Source organism: Acomys minous (genome assembly GCF_964271855.1).
Source record: "Acomys minous genome assembly, chromosome: 11".
NCBI classification, from domain to species: Eukaryota; Metazoa; Chordata; class Mammalia; order Rodentia; family Muridae; genus Acomys; species Acomys minous.
The window spans coordinates 111,170,938-111,198,038 of record NC_140492.1 but is presented as its reverse complement, the minus strand read 5'-3'; the positions used below and the strand labels follow the sequence as shown (position 1 = coordinate 111,198,038).

The following is a 27,101-nucleotide window of genomic DNA, read 5'->3' as shown; positions in this document are numbered from 1 at the left end:
GCTACAGCTAAGCCACACTGGGAAGCCGCGAGGACCTGGGCCAGGCTCCGTCTTTCTCCATCATAAATCTCTGCCCAGGTGAGCAGTGGAGAGGAGTTAAACACGATGAAAGCATCGTTTGTTCATGCTGGAGAGAGCCTGAGCACCCCTTCCTAAAGCTGTGACCCTTTACTACAGTTCCTCATGTTGCAGTGACCCTCCCCGCCAACCACAAAATTATTCCGTTGTTACTTTGTAGCTTCAATTTTGCCGTTATGCGTTTGTAATGTAAACATCTGACATGATCGTGCCCCACAGGCTGAGAACTAACTACTGCTTTAGAGCAAAGCGCGTCTTTGAAGTGTCTACAACTCACTGGGGTCTTGTGCCTCGAGCTTTCTTTATTCCTCCACCACCTGGGCCAGGGGTACTCACCCAGAAGTGCGCTCTTCATCACGCACTGACAGCACAGACCCCAAAGAGACGCCCCAACTGAGAGATACTTTGCAAACGTGGGTGTGAAAACTCTAACCTCTAGAGCATGTGAGGTGAGTAACTTGCCAGAACAGCAGCAGCAGCAACAACAACAACAACAACAACAACAAACTCATCTTCAGAATATTTTCTTTCAGCCATGGAGCAAGCACTTCATCTGTGCTCCTTAGCACTGAAGTGCCGTAATTATGAGGCTTTCTTCATTGGCTCTGTTTCTCCTGAGAGCCGGGGTTTGTATGTCTTCGGTGTGTACGTATCTCCTATTGCTGCCACATGGGAATATGATGTGAATCCCTAGCGATTACGTCATTACACCGTAAACAGTTTTTAACCTCTTAACCTGTTTTGGCCTATACGGCTGCTAATCTGGGAAAGCACAGTAACCATTGGGTAGCACTGTTGCTATGCTAATGATAATGGTGCCTGTTGTCAGAAGAGCTAGATGCCACCTCGGGAGCTTGTAAAATCTTCTGGCTTACGTTTGCAGGTTTCCGTGCTGAAATTATTGGAGGGAGGGAAGTACAGCCGCATTCCAGGCCGTTTATGGCTTCCATCCAGGACTGCGGCCAGCATATTTGTGGAGGAGTCCCGATCCACCCCCCAGTGGGTGCTAACAGCCGCCCACTGCTACTCCTGGTGAGTCCCCTGTGCTTTTCCGTGTATGTAGCTCTCCGTGTCCAGGAAGAACAACACACATAGGATAAGGTTTAATCACTGAATTAAGTACAGTTAGATTAACAATAGTGATAAGAGAACAATCTACTCTAGTATGTTGTTTTAGAATGTACGTATTGTTTATCTCTGGGAATATTTCACGTAATGTTTTCAACAGCAATTGATCACAAGCAACTGAAATTGCTGAAAGGAAGCTGTGCACAAGGGAAAGTTACTGTGTTCCTGTTTCATGGGGGTTTGAGAACTCGTGTTTTAATTTAGGTATTTCAGAATATTTGACACATTTAGTAAGCGCAGATATATTGCAGACAACACTGTGAGTGCATGCACTGGCAACGGATTTGCAGATTCATGAGTTCCTCAGCCTTACCTTTTACCCCAGAATTTGGAGGCCCACACTTTGCAAACCACAGTAGTAAGAAAGAGCAACCTCCATGGTAGGTGGGGGGCGGGGAAAGCACATGGTAGAGGGTTTATAAAAAGTGAAGCAGAGCAGGTGATTAGGCCTGGGGACCACTAAAGGGAAGCTTTTCTGGCCATGAAGCGCAGCCTCCAAGTCCCTGTCAGCTTAAGATGAGGTATAAAATCTGTCTTGGGATGCTGCAAGGTCAGTGGGCGGCTGATGTGCCATTTGCTTGAGTTTTCTGATAGCGTTTTTTTGTTTCCATATTTGCGTCTTTAAGCTTCTTGCCTGGATCCCAGATCACACTCTCTTTTCCTTACAGCAGTGTAGCCCTCCACGTAAGGGACTAGAGAGGTGCTCAGTGCTTAAGAGCACATGTTGCTCTTCCAGAAAAAACAGAGTTTGAGTCCCAGCATTCACGTGGTGGCTCACAACGAACTGTCAACTCTAGCTCAGGGGATCCAATGCCCTCTCCTGATCTCTGCAGGCACCGAGCATGCATGTGGTGCACAGACAGACATACAAGCAAGACACACACACACACACAAAATAAAATGAATAAAGCCTTAAAAAGTAACCGGGCATAGTGGCATATGCTTTTAATCCTAGCACTCAGGAAGCAGAGGCAGTCGATCATACAGAGGAGAGTTCAAGGCCAGCCTGGTCTTCTACATACTGAACTCCAAACCAGTCAAGGATTGATAGAAATACACACAACACACACACACACACACACACACACACACACACACACACATATTCTAAAACTATCTAGACATCAACACCCTCTAAACAAAACAACTGCACTGACTCGATTCTCTCTACTTTGGGTATTGCCTGGTTGCCCCATTTTAATGGAACCACATTGGAAGCTCCAAAGCCTGAAAATGGGGAAGAAATACCCCTTCTGCTTCGAAAGAGCAAGTCGCTGGGTTCCAGTGTCATATCCTCACTCACCCGTGCACCCCTCACACTCTCACCTCACTTCTGCCCTGCTCTCTTCATCGCCAGAGCACATCATTCAAGGCAAAGCGTGTGCCGCCCCGACATGTGCCCGCTCACAGCTCCCCAGACAAGGACACACCATTCAAGGCAAAGCCTGTGCCGCCCCAACATGTGCCCGCTCACAGCTCCCCAGACGAGGACACATCATTCAAGGCAAAGCGTGTGCCGCTCCGACATGTGCCCGCTCACAGCTCCCCAGACAAGGACACACCATTCAAGGCAAAGCGTGTGCCGCTCCGACATGTGCCCGCTCACAGCTCCCCAGACGAGGAACTAAATGTAGAAATCCTCAATAAAGGCTGGTGGAGAGGGGCGACAACGCCAGTGGTTTGAGTTAGTGCTTAGCTGTGCAACATGGTGCATGATGTGTGAAGTCCCAGCAGGAAGGTTGATAATGTTGTTATTTTTAAAAATTATCTAGGAGATTTAATTCAGTAAAAGTGTATTTCCAAATTAGGAAGAAGGAGACCAATTAAAATAATAATAATAAAGGAAAGGGAAGGGGGCATTAACAGAAAGAGGAAGGGAGGAAGAACTGAAGAGATGTCTTGGATTTTAAAAAAAAATGTCTTGGAGGTTTACAAAAATTCTTGCTAAATATTGCGTTAAATGGCTGGCATATAAACAACTCTGAAATATGTGGATCGAATTTCCTCTGAGGGACACTTGGGTGTAAAAATGTAGGCAGATCAGTGCTTGGAAAAATATTAAGCCTTATGAAATTCAAAATATTTATGAAATAGTTTAATGGTGGCTTCCCACAAATTCCCACAAGGACCCTGAGGGAACAGTTTTGCTAAGCCAGGCCTCCCTTTCAGCACATGACAGAGTGGGCCGGATATGTGAGGAAGGCTCTCTCTCACACCACCCGCCTTGTCAGCTCCTCTCTTAGTGCCTTGGCAGTACCCGTGGTGGCACTCTGAAGGCAGGAGGATTTCTAGTCTGAGGCTAGCCTCAAATGTCTAGCAAGTCCCTGTCTACAAAGAAAGAAAAGCCAAGGAAATAGTTTTTTAAAAAAAGTTTGCATAGTCTACTTTTTGATGTTTTTAACTGATCAGAAGCAATGCTCTTGCCCCCCCCATGCCCCTCCCCCGTTATCTCTCCTGCCTCCCCTGCATCCTTCCCCTGTCACCTGCCTAAGCAAATGGGCCCCCAACGGCCCCTTTCACATAGCCTTACTCCACCCAAGCTCCAGAGGCAAAGCAATGGAACCGGTTTTCTTTTGCTTTTGTGGTGCTGGGGAGTTGAGACTGAGGCACCGCTAGATAAATGCCCAGATCAGGAGCTCTGATGCTGCCCAATGTACATCCCAGAGCTGCCGCCTAATACATCCTCAGGTTCGATTCACCTGAACTTCAACTTTGTTCTCTAAAAAACGAGGACCCGACCATCCTCACACTTTACCTCCCTAGGCTGCTGCTTCAGTGAAGGAAATGCACGGAAAGCATGTGGCGGAACACAAGACCTTAGCGACGTCATCCGAGATCACTACATTGTCATTGCACCCTTCCGAGCTAATCACCAAGCAGTGAAGATGAGGGTCCGCTTGTGTTGGTGATGGGGTGCGACTGGGAACATTCTGCTTTCTCACAGCCAGCATCTTTTCTGTCCAAGCCAAGAGAGACCCGAAGAGCTAGGAACCCTGCCTTTGGTGCCAGACCTCAGGAGAGGCTCTAAGCAGGGCCTCTGCTCAGCATCAAAACAGGCTGACTGAAGAAGCAAAATGCTAGAGAAACTTGATACAAAGCGATGGTGGTGGTGGTGGTGGTGGTGGTGGTGATGGTGATTAGAGCGGGGAGGAAAAGGGCACTGGACTTGGAACACAAACCCTGGGTTTGTGTCCCGTCTCCTCTATGTGTGAGGTGAGTCACTTAGAAGCATTTAGAAGTCTAATGAGGACTATGGCTTCCAGTGACTTTAATACCGAGGAGAGCACTGTTGGGCTCCGTGGAGGGAGGATTGGCAGCCATCTTCAGCAGACAGAGAAAGAGAAGTAATGCGGTACAAGCAAAGCGGTCCAGTCTGTGTATAGTTCCCTTGCAGGGCAGTCAGGGCGGGACTCGGGAAACGTCACACACTCACACAAAAAAATCCCTCCACATGCTTAAGGTCACGCCTAGAAAAAAACCCTGTGATGTGCAAATTAATGAGCCTGGTATTATCAGTTCTCTTCTGTGTGAATTCATATCTAGACTCTAATAAAGAGATGGAGCCCAGTGAGAGGACTCACTATTAGGGAGCTGCCTGAGGACCTGTGTTCTATCCCAGGACCAGGCTGTGGAAGGATGGAGCTCATTCCTGAAAGTTGTACTCTGACCTCCACACACACCACAGTGCACACACACACACACACACACACACACACACACACACACACACGCACACCACAGTGCATACATCCACACATACACCACAGTGCATACATACACACACACACACACACACACACACACACACACACACACACCACAGTGCATACATACACACACACACCACAGTGCATACATACACACACACACACACACCACAGTGCATACACACACACACACACACACACACCACAGTGCATACATACACACACACACCACAGTGCATACATACACATATACACCACAGTGCATACATACACACACACACACACCACAGTGCATACATACACACACACACACCACAGTGCATACATACACACACACACCACAGTGCATACATACACACACACACACACACACACCACAGTACATACATACACACACACACACACACACACCACAGTGCATACATACACACACACACACACCACAGTGCATACATACACACACACACCACAGTGCATACATCCACACATACACCACAGTGCATACATACACACACACACACACACACCACAGTGCATACATACACACACACACACCACAGTGCATACATCCACACACACACACATACACCACAGTGCATACATACACACACACACACACACACACCACAGTGCATACATACACACACACACACCACAGTGCATACATCCACACACACACACACACACCACAGTGCATACATCCACACACACACACATACACCACAGTGCATACACACACACACATACACACACCACAGTGCATACACACACACACACACACACACACCACAGTGCATACACACACACACCACAGTGCATACACACACACACACCACAGTGCATACACACACACACACACCACAGTGCATACACACACACACACACCACAGTGCATACACACACACACACACCACAGTGCATACACACACACACACACCACAGTGCATACACACACACACACCACAGTGCATACACACACACACCACAGTGCATACATACACACACACACACACACCACAGTGCATACATACACACACACACACACACACCACAGTGCATACATACACACACACACACCACAGTGCATACATACACACACACACACCACAGTGCATACACACACACACCACAGTGCATACATCCACACACACACACATACACCACAGTGCATATACACACACACACACACCACAGTGCATACACACACACACACCACAGTGCATACACACACACACACCACAGTGCATACATCCACACACACACACACACACACACCACAGTGCATACATACACACACACACACACACACACCACAGTGCATACATACACACACACACACATACACCACAGTGCATACACACACACACCACAGTGCATACACACACACACACACCACAGTGCATACACACACACACACACACCACAGTGCATACACACACACACACCACAGTGCATACACACACACACACCACAGTGCATACACACACACACACACCACAGTGCATACACACACACACACACACCTCAGTGCATACATACACACACACACACACACCACAGTGCATACATCCACACACACACACATACACCACAGTGCATACACACACACACACACACCACAGTGCATACACACACACACACACCACAGTGCATACATACACACACACACACCACAGTGCATACATACACACACACACACCACAGTGCATACACATACACACACACACCTCAGTGCATACATACACACACACACACACACCACAGTGCATACATCCACACACACCACAGTGCATACACACACACACACCACAGTGCATACATCCACACACACACACACACACACACCACAGTGCATACATACACACACACACACACACACACCACAGTGCATACATACACACACACACACATACACCACAGTGCATACACACACACACCACAGTGCATACACACACACACACACCACAGTGCATACACACACACACACACACACCACAGTGCATACACACACACACACCACAGTGCATACACACACACACACCACAGTGCATACATCCACACACACACACACACACACACCACAGTGCATACATACACACACACACACACACACACCACAGTGCATACATACACACACACACACATACACCACAGTGCATACACACACACACCACAGTGCATACACACACACACACACCACAGTGCATACACACACACACACACACCACAGTGCATACACACACACACACCACAGTGCATACACACACACACACACCACAGTGCATACACACACACACACACACCTCAGTGCATACATACACACACACACACACACCACAGTGCATACATCCACACACACACACATACACCACAGTGCATACACACACACACACCACAGTGCATACACACACACACACACCACAGTGCATACACACACACACACACCACAGTGCATACATCCACACACACACACACACACCACAGTGCATACATACACACACACACACACCACAGTGCATACATACACACACACACACCACAGTGCATACATACACACACACACACCACAGTGCATACATACACACACACACACCACAGTGCATACACACACACACACACCACAGTGCATACACACACACCACAGTGCATACATCCATACAGCATGTGTGTGATTTTTATTTTTTTTTAAGTTTTGAAAAGATGTAGAATCAAAAATAAAAGTTGTAGAATCAGCCAGGCAGTGGTGGCTTATGCCTATAATCTCAGCACTCAGGAGGCAGAGACAGGTGGCTCTCCATGAGTTCGAAGCAATCCTGAGCTACAAAGTGAGTTCCAGGGCTGTTACAGAGATTAACCCAGTCTCAAAAACAAAACAAAACAAAAAATAAAAAAGTCAAAAATAACAACAACAAAAATAAAAACAAAGGAGAAAAAAAAAGCAAAACAGAAAAAGAAGTAGAACTCAGGTAATTTCACTTACTTCATGGGTAGAAAACTTGACCATGGTGGGACAGCTGAAAAATTAAGAGAACATAATGGCCTGCTTGTGTTTATGTGTTTTTCCAAGCAGAGACAAAAATAACCAAAACATTGCAAAGTCACTAACTAGCACAGGGACTGGGTGACTGATGGATTAGCATCAGAACTCTCCTTCCTTCATCAGCCTTCACCTTTGCCAGCAGCATCCTTTGTGCCTCACGTCGGCTCTTTACAGACACGCCCACTTTCCTGCCAGAGTGTTCATTTGGGCATTAGTGTCTTCCTCACCCTCCGCCCTCCGGAGCTTTGGGGTTAGTGGGCACAGGCACGTTGGATTTGAATTTGAGTCAGTCCTAAGAAACACAGTCCACATCCTCTGAGAAATTCCATCCGCATTCTGATTTTGCAATAGGCAAACTTTTCAACAAATAGAGCTGGCATTCCCACAATAAGCTCTTCTGGTAGAAACCAAGAAGGGGCAACTGCAGGCAGTCATGGGCCTGCCGTGTACAGACCCTCCCCACTGCAGGCAGTCACGGGCCTGCCGTGTACAGACCCTCCCCACTGCAATCTCGCACATGCCATTCCTGTCACTCGCTTTACATTTCTGCGCCCCCTTTCAAATTTTAAGAACACAAATCTATATGTATAACTATGTGTGTTTCTGCTATCTGTGTCCTGCCTTGATCTCTTTTGCTAGAAGCAAAAAAAATAAGAGTTTTATTTCAACCAAATACTTTTTTTTTTTTAATTTTTAAGGCAAGGCTATGTAACCAGTTGGGTGACATAGAAATTTGTAATTAACCTGCTTCTGTATCCCATGATGGGAATTGCACTGGTATATGTTTTGTTTTTCTTTTATGGTTAATTGGTTAGTTTGGGTTTGTTTTGTTTTTGTTTTTGCTTTTGCTTTTGGTGTGTGTGTGTGTGTGTGTGTGTGTGTGTGTGTGTGTGTGTGTGTGTGTGTGTGTCTTTAGGCAAAGGATTAACCATAAGACCTTGTACATGACAGGCAAGTCCTCTGCCTCTGAGACCATTTTTAGCCCCTTCCTCATTCTCAGAAAGTACTTGAAGTGGCTTTCATAAGTACACTAGAATAGGAAATTTCTGTAACACACAAGTGGTTCCAACACGTTGCCAAAACTCCCCAAAACAAAATCATTTCCTTTTCATCACTGGCTATGCATGTACCCTCTCGAGTGTATTTGGTTGCTGTGGCACAGGCCAATGCTAATTGAAATAAGTCTCCTCAGACTGATGAGCAGTGTAACAGAGTCCTCACCTCCGTCAGTTAAGCACCTAACACTGTTGGGAAGACGCCACAGCTCTAGAAACAGAGATTACTGATGGAGAGGCTACTGACAGGATTCATGGGTCCTCCATCGCTTCACCTGGCCCTAAGCAGGTCTCACAGAGTCCATGCTTGGCCTCTCACGCATGTGTCTCTCCGCCATCTTCCCCTCTGACGGGTGGGTTTGGACAACACTGTTTTACCCCCACTGCTTTCTCAGGTTCTCCAGAGGCCACTATCCCACAGTGGTTCTAGGAGCGCGCTCTCTTTCGAAGAAGGAACCCGTGAAACAGACGCTTGAGATTAAAGCATTCATCCCCTTCTCAAGATTTCAGTCAGGTTTCACATCACACAATATCATGCCAATAAAGGTAGGTAGATTTGCCTCCTCCGTCTCTTCAACATTGTCATACAAGATGACTAAGCTAATTAACTGCATGCAAGCACTTTGGCAGCACCCTCCCCATGTTTGTGGTAACTGTGAAACACTCTATGAAGGGCCATATTCCTGAAAGAAAAATATTTCACAATTGCATCAGAGATATGTTTATACAAGGGAAATCAACACTACTGCTCACTATGTAGAGAAGCAACGTGTCAGGAGACCCAAAGATCCTCAGGAGACACACGCACACACACCCTATGCTTTTTACATTAGCAACTGAAAACTACAACAGTTGTTTATGTAACAGAGCCAACCAAGTGACTTCAGGGAATCAAAAAAATAATAATAATAAGTTAAAACTTGGTCTAGACCACACTTTGTCCAGTCCAAACGTTAGTCTAGACCATGCTCAAGGGCCCTACCCAGCAGGAAGCAGCCCAGCCCACAGAGTCACGACCCATGCATGTCATTCCACGGAAAACCATCCAGTGCAGGGCAAAGGCCAGTTTGCTCGAGAGTTACAGAACTCCCAGTCTGTATAAGCTCCATCCCCAGACACCAGTGAGCTCCACGAAGACTGGAAAATACATTCAGAAGAAACAGCCAAAAATGCAGCAGGAGACTATCATCATCAAAGTACATTCAAAAGGAAGGGATGCCTTCCTGAGGCAGAGGGACCACACACCCAGTGCAGTCAAATGAGGTCTTGTTGAAAAAAACAAAACAAAACACCGAGGAAGAAGAATTTATTCATTTTTTCTATCTTTCAGCTTCGTGCTGCTGTGGAACTGAACAAGCACATCTAACTGATTCACCTGAGTTCCAAAACCTATCTTAGGGATGGAACCAAATGCCAGGTTACAGGCTGGGAAGTCATCAACCGGGATCTGTTAACCCACTCTGATGCCCTGCAAGAAGTCACTACTATTACCGTAAGTAGAAAACGCTGCAACAGAAAACGCTGCTACAACCACAGCCCTGTTATAACCAAGAACATGATGTGTGCCGGCGATGCCAGGGGCCAAAAGGACTCCTGTCAGGTAAGCCCCCACATTCAAGGTGGCATCTCTGACTGTGGTGACCACTGAACTGCCATCACTTCTGCCCTTTCTCACACCAAGGAGAGGTGTGGAGAATAGGAGGGCACAGTTCTGAAAAATTCACTGTCCCCTCTCGCAGTGTGTCCTCCGCATTTACTTGTCCACCAGTGTGAACTTCTCCAGCCTTCAAGTCTCTCTCATTAAATGTGTGTTCATCAGACAGCAGACTGTACCTCTATAGGTGTCCGTGGGAAGGCATTGCCATCCTTAGAAAGTTTGCCAACCCTGAGTCACATGTGGAAGATAACTTATTCCTCCCCAAAAGGACCGCCTTTTAAAGTGATCAATACACAGGGCTGACACCGCTAGTATTCCAGAATATCAGATGTACAGCATACGTTTCTGAAATAACACGGTCTTCCAAGACAAAATGCCATAAGCTGCATGGCTTAAAGCCCGTGGAGATTTGCTTTTCACTGTCCTGGGGGTGGGAAAGACCAGACCCAGACGGTAGTAATTTACTCTGCATTGCAGATTGTCTCTTTTCAGCCTAATCTTGTGGCAGGGGTGAGGAGTCTCTAGGGCTTTTATTTTTTATTTTTTATCAGAGCTTTGACTTCATTCTTGAGAGACCCTGCTGCATGACCTTGCAAATCCCTCCCTTACCCATTAGCCCCTGGGAGACTGGATTTCTCCACGTGATATAGGGAACACACACGCTCAGACCCTAGATTGCCTCCCACTCACTCTCTTTCAGAGTCTTCTAGGTACAGATATAGTGAGAAAACACTGGGTACTCATGTTAGATGACTACTGAGTAGCACAGATGGCTTTACTAATTGTGAGTCATTCTTACATTGCACTTTATTTATTTACCTATTATATATGTGGGCACATGAATACAGACCGTGGCACACATGTGAAGGTCAGAGGACAGTCTGTGGGAAGTTTTTTCCTTCCACCATGTGGGTTATGGAGATGAAACTCAGGCCATCAGACTTGGTGATAAGCACCCTTACCCACTGAGCTATATCTTGCTGGCATCAGATTACTACTTTTTTAAAATTAGAGTTTAATACTCACATGCTCCTAGATTAAGCCTTACTGAGTTGGTTTATGAAGACTCTGGGACATCTTTTGCATCTGTGGAGCCCTGAGACCGTCACCCTGGTAACCCAGTCAGCATCTCTAACTGGCCCTGACGAGGTCCTGCACTTTGTTAAGTGACCAGCAGCAGAGACAAAGACTGGTCCTCATATTTGAAAGCCAACTCTTTGACCAAAAGGCCACACTATCTCCTGGATGAGTGCTTCACTTGTGACATAATTCAGTTCCATGTTTTGTTAGAGTGTGTCCTCTGTAGTCACCTAAGTGGTCACATACACAACACCATCTTTAAATGTTTGAGAGTGACAAAGACAAAATTAAGAGGAAAGCACAGTTCCTCCCATTACTGTTCTCTGTTTTTCTTTTCTGCTAGTCTCAATAACAATCTGATTCCAATCCCTGCTAGTGTCAAACTGAAATTCACAATGTTGAGGTTTTCTTTTATTTCAGTGGATAATCTCAACGTTATGCCTACCTGTTCTTTAACTAACAAGGCTCAGAACCCACCGATTACCAAAGGGAGGTGTACATACAGATATAGGGCAGAGGGATCAGAGACATAAGATGGACAGAGAGACAAATTCATAGTTATAGACAGAGATGCACATACAGAGAGAAGGATTTATAGACAGACAGATAGACAGATAAACAAACAGACAGACATGGAGAGTCTATTCTGAAGAGGAGGCCATACCAGGAACTCTGATTCGGTGGATTTAGGAAACTTCACCAGTTTCTCACTAAATATCGTCCCCTTTTCCTTTCCCAGGGTGACTCAGGTAGCCCACTGATCTGCAAAGGTGCCTTCCATGCCATAGTCTCTCAAGGCCGTAAATGCAGCACCGCCAACAAGCCTGGAATCTACACTCTGTTGACCAAGAAATATCAGACCTGGATTAAAAGCAAGCTTGACCTGTTAAGTGCAAACTGAGACTGCAAATGGCTTTCTTAGACTTGCTGGTCACTTGCTTCTTTTTCCAGTCTGTGCTCAGAGACCAACTTCATCTTCCAATGTAGCTGGCTATAAGGAGAGCATGGCATAGCTAGGGTGTATTTCTGTTTCTTAAAAATTCATTGTGTTAAGGAACCATGCTCTTTTTTCGTGTGTATTAATGATTTCCTTTTTACCATGCTGGTTTCACTGTAAATAAAATATGGAAGTCTGTGTTTGTCTTTATGGATAACCCTGCTTCCATCCTTACTCTTCAAAGGGCAACAAGACATCTACATGAGGCAGGAATGGTACCTCAACCAACGAGGTTTGTGCTGGAATTTCTGCCAAACCATCCTAAGTTTTCAAGTTATAATAAGAATTTTTAAGTTGCTCTTAATGTATTAAGTGCCTTTTTAAACAAATGTTTAATCATATGGTACAGTATCATCAGCTATAGGTACTCAGATACAACAGATCTTCAGAACTTATTCATCTTGGAATTTTCTTTCTAGTTCTCTAACCCGAAGTGTGTTTTTAACTCAGTCCAAGCTGACGGCAAAAGCTATACATGTAAGGATGGAGGGAGAGCCTGTGCCAGGCAGGGCAAAGCATCCAAAGTTCAGAATTTCCCAGAATGCTAAGATGCACTTCAGAAAACATCAGCATGCTGTGTGATGAGCACCAAGAGCATCCTGGGTGACAGGTGCATCCTGGATTTAAGCTGTAACACCTTGGCTTCCTGTTGAAAAAAAAAGAAAATCCATTCAACTGATGCTTTCTTTAGGGCTTTTTGTTGAGTCATTTGTTACCAATTTCTGACTGAAGCTGTCTTTTCTCTCTTCTTCTTCTTCTTCTTCTTCTTCTTCTTCTTCTTCTTCTTCTTCTTCTTCTTCTTCTTCTCCTTCCTCTTCTTCTTCCTCTCTCTCTCTCTCTTTCTCTCTCTCTCTCTCTCCCCCCCCCATGAAAATCTGATAGCAAATGGAAGTTTAGTCTTTTTTTTTTCAAGACAGGGTTTCTCTGTGTAGCCTTGGCTATCCTGGACTCACATTATGGACCGGGCTGGCCTTGAACTCACAGGGATCCACCTGCCTCTGCCTCTGCTTCCCAAGTGCTGGGATTAAAGGTGTGCACCACCACTGCCTGGAGGAAGTTTATTCTTAAAAAAAAATTAAAATTTCCATTATGGAGAGGGTATGTGTGATGTGAGTGCAGGGGCCAGGTGTCAGCCCCCACCCCTGGAGCCAGAGTTATAATAGAGACCACAACATCATTTCTGGGAATATCAGGCACCCTAATCCCACTCATCTTCCCGTCCTTCTGTATCCACCTTCTGCCCTTGGAACCTCCTCTTCCCAAAAGAAAAGAAAGAAAAGAACAACAGAAAAAAAAATCTCATGGAAGCTGCCGTATATAAACCCTTTTGCCCAAATAACTTTACTTACAAATGTTCATCGCAATGAATCACTGGTCTGCTTTGAGGCCTCTGGCTTCTGAAACACCATCCATCCTGGATCCTCCCTGAGTCTCCTCTCACACGTCCTGTTGTACCCTGTGATATGGAGATCCTGTGGCTTTAAGGACCAGCCAGAGTTTTGGATGAGTAGGACCAGCCCTTTCAAGCTCCCCAGCAGTTCATAGGTGGGGTCGATGTTGGGGTGGGCCAACTCAAACACTTACTTTGGGTCTGGGTGGTAGCTAGGTTGGCCAGCCTGCCAGCTCTTCTGTGCCAGCACCACTAGGGCCAGTTCTACCTCTTTGCCCAGGTGAGGGGTGGGGCCAGCCCTGGACAGCCCTCAGACATCAACATGGCCTCAGGAAGCAGTCCAGACCAAGGACGTCCACATGGCCTTTAGTGGTAACATAGGCCATGGATGTCAACAAAGCATCTGCTTCTGCAGCGTCACAGACCCAGACAAGGCTGTTGTCCCATCCCCATCCAGCGGCAGCAAGGACCATGACCTCATCACGACCTCGCCCATGTCTCCACCACAGATTTCCTCATCATAGTGCCCACCTCGTGGCAGCAGCCGTGCGTCTGGGCGTCTTCCGCCTGCCTGCCCCTGACTATGGTTTTATAACAGCAGTGGAATCCCAGACGTCTTTCCTCTCTGAAAAAGAGCACTGGTCAGTAAAAAGAGCTGGCTCTCAGGTCTGAGATCCAGTTTGCCTGGCAACAATCAGTTACCCCTAAATTGGCAAACCCCGCTCATCACTCGTAAGGTCTCCTGGGGAAGGATCATATTCATTTTCTGGTTTAAACCATACATGTCTGTGTAGCAGCCTATCAGAGTCAGCATATTAGACCGTGGAGTACGAGGATAAAATTGCTCCCTGGAAGTTACAGCTTCAACTCCCCGCAGCCTGGATTAGACATGCAAAGACACTCTGAAGAGACTTGGAATTCTGAAGTGATAACGTGCTCAACGGCTGTTGAATCTCCCCTGGGTGGAGGAACACAACCACAGGTACAGAAAAAAGGAAGTAGCTCAGGCCAAGGACCGCTGAGAGTGAGGTCACCTCCGGATCCATCTTTGGTTCTACCTGGGGCCCATTACACACCCACTGGTTATTTGGTTTTATCTTCTATCTTGTTTCTGAGAGAACTTTGGTGAAAGTTTTCATCCCTTTGCTAGTTGCATTAATGAGCATTTTGCCTTTCTATACTGATGGCTTTAGCCCTAGGTTGGGGTCACTTGTATTTCCTTTTTAAAAAACAGTTATTTATTTATGGAGAAAGGCATGCTTGCTACATGGGGAGTCTAGGGACAGCTTGCGGGGAGTAGGGGCCCACTGTGTAGGTCCTTGGGAGTCAAGCTGTAGTCATCAGACTTGGCAGCAAGCACCTTTACATGCAGAGCCGTCTCACTAACCCTTGAGTTTCATTTTGAGAGCCAAACTGATTTTTCGTACGCTGGAGCTAAATATCAAATTTCATCTCCTGCCTCAATAAAGGTTAGGCCTTGAACTTTGATCAAGCCATGATGCTTTTCCACAGCCTGGCAGTGCTCCAGGAGGCACTCCCACATGCCTGGTTGGGCATCAAGATGGCAGCATTACATGCAGACCCTTGGCTCATGCCACAGGTAGCTCAGCAGTGCTTTGCCTTGCACTTGGGCTGTGGCTATGTCACTTCCTCGGCAGCACATGCTACTGGTTAGTTATTCAACAGGCATCTCTTTTTTTTTCCTGACAACTAAAATCTAATTAAGTTTGAAGGCACAAATCTGGGTGGCCAGAAGATGGTGTTTCCAGCCTCTCTCCCTTCTTGTAGTGGTCAAAAAGTAGTAAATGGCTGGAGCATATAGGAAGGCCCTTTAAAGAGACAACTCAGCAGGAAGCAAAGTCCCTGGATTATAGGGATGATGGCTGGACCTCCAGCAATAAAGATGAACCATGAGGCAAGGTTAGGGCCAAATGCAAGTGACATCAAAGCAGAAAGGAGCCTGAGGACCAATGACACTGCATGCCTAAGGACGTATTTCCAGTAAGCTACTTAATCCACTGCTGTTTTGGAAATGCACTACGGTAGTCCCTTGTTAGCTCTGGTTTTGTTCCCATGGTTTCATTTCACCATGGTCAGCCATGATCTGAAACTGTTAAAATGGAAAATTCTAGAAACATACAATTCATGGATTGTAAATTGTGTGATGAAACCTTCTGAGGAAGATGGGGTCTCCCACATATCCACACTGTGCAGCCACCACAAATGGTAAGTGCTGAAAGATGGAAGACATTATGTCACAGAGTTCAATACCATCCACAGTTTCAGGCACTCACGGGAACTCTGGAGACAGCCTCCACAGATAAATGGGGGAGGGGCTACAGCACACACCCTATGTAATCCCAGTAATAAAATCAGAAGCTTTCAAGTTCTAGCCTTGATGTAAGCAAGTATATAGATTCAAGGCCTAATGTTTAGACCCTCCCAAATCCCAGATAACCTTAGATTTCCACCTTACTTTAAACAAGAGTTGACTTTTTAAAAAAAGGTTATACTTCATTTTATATAGTTGAAAAGCCGTTCCCTCCTGACTGACAGGTCTTTGCCATGTCCTGCTGTGTGGCAAATGTTTTTGTCCCTATAATAATAACATATGGATGGGGCTAGAGTGATGGATTAACAGTTAGGAGCACTGGCTGTCCTTCCAGAGGACTTGGGTTCAATTCCCAACATCCAGAACCGTCTGTAACTTCAGTTATGGGGATCTGACACCCACTTCTGGCCTCTTAGGTACTGCATGCACATGGTGACTGGACATGTGTACAAACAAAGCATCTATATGCTAAACTAAAATTAGATGAATTTTTAAAAAACAACACATAGCAGTCAGGAGTCTGAAACAGTATTTTTTCCCTTCTTGTGTATTTTGCAAATGGATCCAGTGGAACTGCTTTTTGTAAAGTTCTGTGTGAATAATGCTGTCTGACATTTGAGGTCATTATCTGTTCTATTATTTCACCATCATTTGAAATGATATAGCAGATTTTTCCATTCAAAATATAATAGCAAGTCCATTGGAAGATAGATAGTTGGATGGAGAAGCATCCTGAATGCTAGCGGTGCTGCAGAATCAAATCCTCACATGGGGTAAGGTGACAGCATAAACGGTGACCATGTGAGTGACCAATTCACGCCCATCCCAGGGTCTTCACTGTGTAGCATCTAGGGAGCAATTCTTCATTCACTGCCCTAGTCGTGCATTAAACAAACACTTCCCAAACCCTTCTGTTCCCAGCCCCTCCTGAGAAGGCCACTGGAGGAGCCAAGAAGAAAAGAGAGTCTCTGCATAAAAAGAAATAAGGATCACAAGCAAACAAAAGTTTAGGTTTTGAGTGCCCCCAAAGGCCCACATGTCAAAGGCTGTGGAAGATGGTGGAAGTGTTCGAGTGGTGGGGTATCGAGCGTGCCACCTAAAAGGACTGTGGGGATCTCCTCTCTCCTCCTCTCCTCTCTTCTCTTCTCATCATATCCTGTGCAGCCTAGACAAGAGTTCTGACACTGACCACACCCCAGCCCCCCTCTACTCTTTCTCTCTTTTACTTCCTGGCAGGTGAGCAGTCTCCTCTACCAGGTGTTCCCGTAATGAGGTTCTGCCTTACTGTGCCCAAAACAACTGCTCAACTCTACCATGGGCTGAAGCTTCTAGAACTGTGAACCTTTCTCCATTTTAAGCTGACTTATCTCTCTGGTAGCTTGCTACAGTATCAGAAAGGAGACAAATACAACTATGGTCCAAACTTTGTTACAATGGAGACATATACAAAAAGCATATTATTTTAGGGACATGAACATTGCCAGGAGCCTCATCCATGCGTAAGTCCCACCACAATGAGCCTATCCAGACAAAGCCCAAGTTAATAGTGTCCAAAGAGAAGGAGAAAGCTAGATCACCAGACTTGGGCTCCCACTTCTGACCACATAAAAGTAAGCAAGAACTACAGCAATTGCTAAAGTCAAGCCACATCTGTTAAGGTGAGCTGGCTGCTCCTTTTGAGAAGGGTGGATAGATAAGATGAGCTATGGTACCCAAGCCCACGGAATGGAACAAACCACAGACGGAGTATCTGGTCCCACCCCAACTAGCTCACTCTAGAAATTCCTCCTAGACATGCCCAGAGTTGTCTCCTAGGTGAATGTAAGACCTATCAGATTGACAATCAGTATTGTACATCTCAGCATGGCAATGCTGCCATTCACACTCTAGTGAGAAAAAAATTTTTTATGAAATAATTAGTATCCCAGATCTAAAAAAAAGTTACCTTCACACTTATTTGTTTTGGTCTCATCATATCTACACGTAAGAGCAGTGTGGTCTGCTTTGTAACAGTATTGAACCAAAAGCTGTCAATTATCTCACAGATTTTCAGAAGATTCTTTTTCTCTTTTCATGTTTAAAGGACTTAGAAATTCTAGTCTTTTCCAATTCTGTATAAAGCTATGCTTCCAAAGGAAGTTAATAAATCTGGTGTGGTTTTTATAAGGCCATGCATAGCAGCTAAATTGTTTCTAAAATAAGAAAACAGTACCCAAAAGATAGTCCATACACGTTAGTATTGGAAGTATAGTTGGAGATATTGGAAACATAGAGGGGATAAAAAAGAAAAGGATGGAAGACCTCAAACAGACACTGAAGGATGCTGTCTTGGCTGGCAGTCTCCCAGACGCAGAGCCTGAGGGCACAGATCTAAGCTGAGCTCACATACTCTGGTTACACGCTGATCACAGAAAAATGGCAACGAAGCAGGGAACTGAGAAGGGAGAACATTAAGCCAAAGAAGGTTGAATATATATGTCATTTGCAATGGATATGGGCGCCATATAAGGCCTGCAGTGATGGCCTTGGGGACACCAGACTATCAGGACTCACACTTAGCTAACCCAGCTGTCTCAATGACACATGAACTGGTGATGACTTCAAGATCTTTTCTGTTTGTTTCAGATCAACACATATGTTGGTAACATGGTCTTTAACTTCCAAGGGAGGCTTTTAGGCACTGTGTCACCATCACAGTGGAGAATATTTTAAAGCCCTGAAATCACACCTTTCAGGGTGCTCTTGAAATCTCTAAAACGCCTAATTCATATGCCAGCTGCTAGCATCTAGCATCCTCTGACGTCACCAACAAATATGTTAATGCAGTAAATCTTCACAAGAAGGCTATAAAATAGGCGTTACGGCTTGCTTTGTGGAATAAAATGGAGTACAGAGTGACTGACAGTGTGTGTCCAAGAGATGGGGAGTGACAGGGCGTGGATTCAAACTCAGGCCGTCTGCTGTGAGAACCTGTTGGTCCAGCTCCTGATTCCTGGTTTTGGCAAGCACAGATTCCCACAGCCTTCTTTGCTACCGACCATGAGTCACAACTTCCCCCTAGGAAATTCTTCCAGCCAACTGTGCCAGCTACTGTAAAGGCGCGCCACTCTCCCTCCCCAGCGCCGGCACGTTCCTCACAGGCCTGTCCCCTCCGCTCTGAAAGAGGGTCCTAATCTCAGGAGCATATGGTCCCAGATAGTTCACAGCATAGAAAACAAAAAGGTCACCTTGAAGTCAAGTAAGCTAATTGAAGGTTCCGTCACACCTGAGCTGTTAGGGTCAGAGCCACCTGTGTTCAATAAGTCAATTAACAGACACATGATCCTAAAAAACAAAAGAAGTAGACTTACTCAATGTGGCCCACACTGGGAAGAGGAGGAACGTGATCCAGCCATCATCACCCCAACCCAGCCCATCCGTGGAGCCTGAGCAGGAGAGCGTTAGATTTACGTCGAAGACAAGAGGTGTGCACCCCCAAGCATCTATAGTCAAGGCGTGATCCTGCCCATCACTAACAGCACTGTCTGGTGCTATCCTCTCCTGCAAGGTGGTCTGACACGTTGTCAGAAGTGTGTGCAATCTCTCCCCGAGAAAGAAGTTCTTCCTCGGACTGGTATGAGGCAGGGGACTTCACCCTCTCCCAGTAGGAGATGTCTCGGGCAATGGCACTTCCTTGAGGATGGTTAATTCCATTGTCTGGTGGTCAAAGGAAGGAGCAACAGTGTCACTTTAGATCCTCATCCTCACCAGGATGGCTACACTGTCACCACGGATGATGTGGACAGAAGAGCCCTGGGCTCTGGAAATCCATGAGATGAGATTCGGATCCCGTCTCCACCATGAGCTGTGGAACCTTGACCTAGCCACTGCATTTTTTCCAGGTTCCCGTTTCCCCATCTTCCGTATCTGTGAGTCAGACTAGACAAGACATAAGGTTCATAACAGCCCTGAAAACACTCCGGTGCTGAAGTCAAAATATTCTCTTGATTGTTTCAAGCAACCGACACAGCCTGGATGCTGGAGCTCCCTCCTCCTCCTTCTCAGATGCCGAATCATTTCCAAGCCACAGCCACACATGGCTGTTAGATATGAGTACCAGAGACCAGATGGCAGAAGCGGGGAGCCCCAAAGAGCCAGTCAACAACCACAGGAGGCTTCTCACCCCAGGGCTCAGTTTCACAGGTTTGGCAGTTGCAGATTTTTCTTATATTAGGGGAGCCTTTGGAAAAAAGTATCTCAGCAAAGTCATTTTTCTTTTTATAATAATATTTGTTGGTATCTACGGAAACAGGAAACAGATGACAGGTTAAAAACATAGACCAAGCCTAAGTGAAAGGAGAGAGCGTGAACCTTGTGTCCGACAAGCTGCCCTGTTTGTTACCCACCTCTGAGGTGAACATGGCTAATTATATGCTAAGGACAAGATACCCCCTATAATGAATTCCCCATGCCAGTCTTGTCTTATGTCCATCCCAGCTCGGGCTGATTTCATTCCCTCATCTGTAAGTACCTCAGTGAGCAGCTCTGAAAGACAGGGGCTCCTTTTGAAGGTGCAACCACGAAGCCATCATTACCACCTTTAGAAATTATCTTTTAGAATATTTTTTAAAAACAAGTTTATCAATTGTTTTGTTGTCTTGTTTGCCCTTGAGGTTTTTGTTTTTGTTTTTGTTTTCTGATGGGTTGTTTGCTTCAGACAGAGGTCCCGTATGTAGCCCAAGCTAACCCCAAACTCATGATCTTCCTGTTTCTTGCCCTTTCTCCTCCCTAATACTCAGATTATAGGTGTGGCCCACCCTGTCCACCAACACTGGATCATCAATGTCAAACAATATTCTACATTCAATTTTCCCCAATCATCTAATTTTCTTAAACAGGAAACGTATTCGGTTCCGAATCCAAGTGTTCCCTGTATTTGAAACTGATTCCTACGCTCCTTACGTCTTTGAGTCCATGGTGTGGCCTCTCTCGTCATTTTCCCTCATAACCTAATCCTTGAGGACACCACGGCATTCTTCAGGTGGTTTGCTGGAGTGGTTTCTACTATTGCACATGCAGAGAGTCATTAACAGCACTCCTCTCTCTGTCCTACCCTCTGTGGAGTGACAGTGGGAGTAGGGGACACTTTGGTCACTGTGGAGAATCTCTCTGTCAGGAGCCAGTGACTTCCTCCTGATTGTTGGAGACATGACAGCGGCTACCGCCTTGCCTAGACCCTTCATTCTTAAGAATGTTTCTTCTTGTTGGATCGTGGTTTTCTTTCTATGCTTTTACTGTGGATAGTCAGTGAGAGGCTGGGCTGTGCTCATTTTTATACGGCAGGTGGGTGTCTGCTTTTGAAAAAAAAAATGCTGGAACTTCCCATTTGAAACCAGGCTGATGGTTTGTTGTTGTTGTTGTTGTTGTTTTGTTTTTGTTTTTTAACCTTTGCATTCATATGAATGACAAGATGCACAGTTGCTCATTTGCTTTCTTACACTATATGCCCCAAAAGATCTCATAATGACAATATCGATGCTATCCCCCAAATTATGTCTACTAAACACTTTAGAGTGTTTATGTTTTACAGAAAGTTTTTTTCTTCTTTAAGATATATTTCATTATGAATTTATAGATAGGGGCTGGAAGGATGGCTCAGTAGTTAGAGCACTTGTTGTTCTTGCAGAGGACCCTGGTTCAGTTCCCAGAATCCACAGATAGCGCACATCCTTCTGAATCTGCAGTTCCAGGAGATCCAGCGCCCTCTTCTGGCCTCCTTGAGTAGCGCACACATGTGTGGTGCTCATACACAGATGCAAGTAAAATATAAAAATACTATGATTTTTATCACTTAAGCTTCATACCAAATCTATCAAACATGAAAGGCCTGATGGAATGGACTTTGACCACAGTCCCATAGCTTCACTCTCCACAGGCAACTGTTTTTATTTTACAAAAGTTCATTTTTTCCCCTGCTTAGAAAAACACTGCAGAGGAGAGGAGGCAGAAAGAATTGTAAAGCAAGAGGATGGGAGGGATACTGTGAAGTGCTGTCCCCCGGACACTCCGTGGCCTTGGCTCTCATGGATGCTGTGAAATGCTCTCCCCTGGGCACTCTGTGGCTATGGCTCTCATGTATACTGTAAAGTGCTGTCCCCCGGACACTCTGTGGCCTTGGCTCTCATGGATGCTGTGAAATGCTGTCCCCTGGGCACTCTGTGGCTATGGCTCTCATGGATGCTGTGAAGTGCTGTCCCCGGGACACTCCATGGCTATAGCTCTCATGGATTCACAGTAACATGGTTACCTGCCCAACACCAAGCCAGCCATCAAGGCCCTGCTCCTAACGGAGGAGCTATTAGCAGTTGATGGCTATGATCCAGAAGGTTGTGTCCACTTATGCACGTAGGGGGCACAAATAATAATAACAAAAGTAATACATAGTTTTTTGTTGTATTAAATTTTACATGTCTATTTTAGTTTATACTTTTAGGTCCTCATTTTTTTTCCCATAAGGTCTGGGACAGAATCTGGCACATAGCAGATGCTCAGTATATGTTTGTAGAGCAAAGAACTCGGCCATTTGTGTGTACACCTTAAAACCGTACCAGTTAGTGGCATGAACAGAAATAGTGATGGGGCTAGTGCCTATGCGTAAGTTGGTGAGTATTTTGTATGCTCAGGAGACTCACTTACTTAATTCTAAAGAAGGTAACCTAAACTGCCATGACTCCAAAGCGTCTTGCTTGCCAATGCATTATGAAAGCTTGTTTGTTTTTCACTTAGGTAATCCAAGATGGCATGAAGCTCATAAGCCTGCTTCCACACCCAAGTGCACATACCACCATGCCAGCAGAGAATGTTTTCCTGTCTCTTCTGCTATGGTTTTGTGTGATTTGAGAGTCTCCCAAGACACTATGGTTAAAGGCTTACTCTATTGGCTCTGTTAAGAAAAAAATGACTAAAGCACTGGGTGGTGAGACCAAGTAGGGAACTAGAGGGTAAGATACTTATTTTGTGAGTACTAGTTCCTTCCTGTTTCCTTTTTCAAGATATAACTACTTCCTCCAACATGAGCATCCATCATTCCTACTTGACATCATCACCCATCATGAGGCTCTCACCATAACTATGCCAGTGTACACATCACACACTTGCACCTCCAAATCCATATGGTAATTGAACCTCTTTTCTTCATAACTACCTCTGCTTCAGGTATTTCATTATAGTGAACATGATAAGCTGAGGGGTTGAGGATGATGTGGTTCTCTTATGTTTGCTTCATTGTGATACTATTTATTATTATGAAGTTGAATCTTCCCCCCTGGAATGTAAATTCTTTATGGGAGAGATTAAATATCTCTCTATCTTGTTCTAACCTCCATCCTCCATGCCCAACACTGAGTCTGGCACATGGTAGACATTCCAGAAACATTTGTTAGAAGAAGAAGGAGAAGAAGGAGAAGGAAGAGAAGGAGAAAAGGTGAATCAAGGGTTATAAAAGGAAACGTTTGTTTGTTTGTTTGTTTGTTTGTTTGCTTGTTTGGAAAGTGGTCTCATTCTATAACCCAGGCCAGCATGAGGCACTTAGCAATGCTTCCAACCAAGCTTCTCAAGTGCTGGGTTACAGACACAAGCCACCACACCAAGTAGGAGAACCCTTTCGTTGCAACCCAAAGCCACCATGTGGCAAATCTACTTTTAAATCTTCTTCAGCCAACTTCCTCTGGTGCTGCTTCAGCTCAGAAAGCGAAGGCACACCTTCATCATGGCCAAGTTGAGGTAGAAACCCAGGATGACCTTACACTCTCCCTCAACAGCCACAGGGAGGTGGTCCATTGCCATTATGGGCAGTGATGACATTCTAGAGTCCAGCTAGGTTTCCACAGACACGGAGGGCTGGGTTACCAGCTTCTTCTCTCCACATTCCCTATTGATAGACACCACAGGGAGCAGACTGTTCTCTACGCCTCAGGAGGGATGGCGGTTCTAGGCCCCAGCAGGGTGTTTGGGAAGATTCACTGGGGACTGGGCAGAAGACAAGGGGCGCCACATGCTTTCTGATGGCCTGTCAAGAGGAAGTGGGGTACCTTAGTTTTGGGGTTGTTGTTTTGTTTTGTTTGCTGTGTTGGCTATAGAAGAACAGTTATTGCCTGTAGTCTTTCTGTCTTTCTCAGTTACTCCTTTCCTGGCCCTTTGATTAAGGAAATAGTTTGCTGGGGCTTATGTTTGTTTCATTTTGTTTTGGTGTGTGTGTGTGTGTGTGTGTGTGTGTGTGTGTGTGTGTGTGTGTGTGTACATTTCTGTTTTAAGGGTTCTGGCTTCTTTCTCAATAACTCTGGAATGAAACAGAAGAAACTCAAGAGCCTACCACTAACTCCCCTTAGGCTCCACATATTTATACAGTCTACTTTACTCTCTCCAGCTTTCAATCTCCTTTTTAAAATTTAAATACACAATGATGATTCTTCAGTCTTTGTCTTACCACATAAAGAATGGAGTGGATGGACACTGAGGAGTGAACAAATGAGGAGAGTTTTATTCATACAGAACAATAGAGCTCAAACACCTCTCAGTGGCAATAAGATGCCAAACACTGGGCCTTGGGATGCCAACCAAGACTAGTCCTTTGGGAGAGCAAGCCAGTGGAGAGCAAGTCCCTGAAGCAGAAGTGGCAGGTCTCTGAAGCAGAAACAGTCTTCCTCCTTTGACAAGGAATCAGCTAATCAAAATGCTATGGGCCAGGTGGGTCCTGACTGATAGGGTGCATCATGTGTATGCAAATGAGGTAAAAGAGACTAAGAACCAATCAGGAGTGAGCCAGTCCAGTGGGGAGGGGGGATGACAAATGAGGTTTATAAACCGGTTATCAGCTCCATTTCCACTGTTGCCTTGCCAGTTATAGGGAGGTGGACCCTCAGAGGTTGGAAAAGTGCTACAAACCAGGTAGTGCTCTGGGGATTCCTAGTCTCAGCTATCACAGATTTTTTTTCATTGTTCCTGATTCCAGTTGGTTCTGGGAAAGGAGCCTACGGCCAGTTCTTTGCACTCTGATGCCCTCACAGGCTTGGGGGAGGGGGGAAGGTATGCTCTAATCCCTATCAACAGTTGGAATAAGGAAAAGTATAGATGCTCCAGAAGGAACAGAGATAAGTTTATTTACTCCCGTTTTCTCAGATGTAGCCATCTGAGGCTATATTTTTAAATCCCTCTTTGTTAACAGTAGTGTGTGAGTCAGTATTTCACTCTTACGAAACTGACCATAATCTCATTAGTGTATCTGTCAAGTCAATGATAATTTGTATGTGTCTTACCATATGCTAATCATCCTTGAAGGTACAGGGCTGGGCGAGAGCTCACTGTCACAGTCTGGTGGAGAAGACAACATACAGTGATGGCGAACAGTGATGGAGATCTGTGCATCAAGCTGGGGGAGATGGAGGAGAAAGTAACTGCCTAGCATGAGATGGAGCTGGGTGAAGTAAATTTAGAAAGACTCTGTAGTAGATTTTTTTTTCCTGTCCTCAAGCTCCTGGAATAATAACATGAGGCTCAAGATAATTTTATAAATACCTAGGCCTTATAGCTAGGTCCCTCTCTGACCAGCTCCTAACTTAATCACCCTAATTTACATTTTTGCCACGTGGCTGGTTACCTGAGCTCAGGTACCATGTGTCCATCCTCTTCGCATCTTGCTGGATGAATCTCCCATGCTTGTCTCTATCCCAGAATCCCTCTGCCCACTGGATGTCCCACCCCCTATTTCCTGCCTAAGCTATAGGCCATTAGATTTATTATTATTGTATGCTACATCCATGCACTACACAAGATATTCCTTCTACAATACTCAATGCTGAAGGAGATGCTTAACCAAGGTTTAAAAATTAAAAGTAATTTTCCAAATGGATAACAGGGAATATCATTATGAACAAAAGGACAAGTCTCCAAAAAAGAAAAAAAGATAGCAAGTCTTGAAAGTAGGAAACAGGAAGCAAGAGGGAGTGCAGAGCAGGTATTTGACAGATCATTTAAGGTCTGCACAAAAGGCCAGCTCTGAAATTTCTCTTAATAAAAAATATTGCACTGAACAGAAAACCATTCACATTTCTCCTTGAGTGATTGAAAAATTAAATCTCCTTCTGCAGTTGGTTGTTGAGGATTACTCAAAGAGCAGAAAGGTGGTTACTTTTGGCTGCAAGAAGGATAATGTGGAATTCTCAACCAACTAGCATAAACTTTCCATCAAAAGAGTGTGCTCTAAAGATCTGCCTCACATGAACCTACAGTCAACAATAGTTGACTGTTTTATTATACACATAATTTGTTAAGAGGGTAGAGGGGTCAATCTCGTGTTAGTGTTCTCACCACAATAATTTCTGTTTTTCAAATAATACCTTCTTTTTCCAGCCAAAGCCCATTACAGTCAACACTTTGTCAATTTCAGGGCCCCCAGGCATTACCACAATCACAACCTAAGAGAGCAAGGGCCACCACATTTCTCTCAACCAATTAGTGGTCCATTTTAAGTCAGTCAACAATTCAAAGTCCCAGAAACAGTTTGCTGTGGAGTTTATTTGTGTTACTGCTACTCTGAAAATAATAAAGTAGTAAGAAAATGAGTAAACAAAGATATTATGGCTGGAAGGAGGACTTAAAAC

At 45.2% G+C, this 27,101-nt stretch overlaps 1 protein-coding gene across 1 annotated transcript; it reads left to right on the top strand.

The window, feature by feature from the left end:
- Positions 1-662: 662 nt before the first annotated feature.
- GZMK (granzyme K) lies at positions 663-12,674 on the top strand (the record flags this gene model as incomplete). The annotated part of the gene is given in 7 exon segments (XM_084800362.1): positions 663-723; positions 962-1,071; positions 1,073-1,110; positions 9,404-9,554; positions 10,339-10,371; positions 10,375-10,608; positions 12,485-12,674. Coding segments are annotated over 7 exon segments (789 nt in total). The 3' UTR covers positions 12,647-12,674.
- Positions 12,675-27,101: the final 14,427 nt, after the last annotated feature.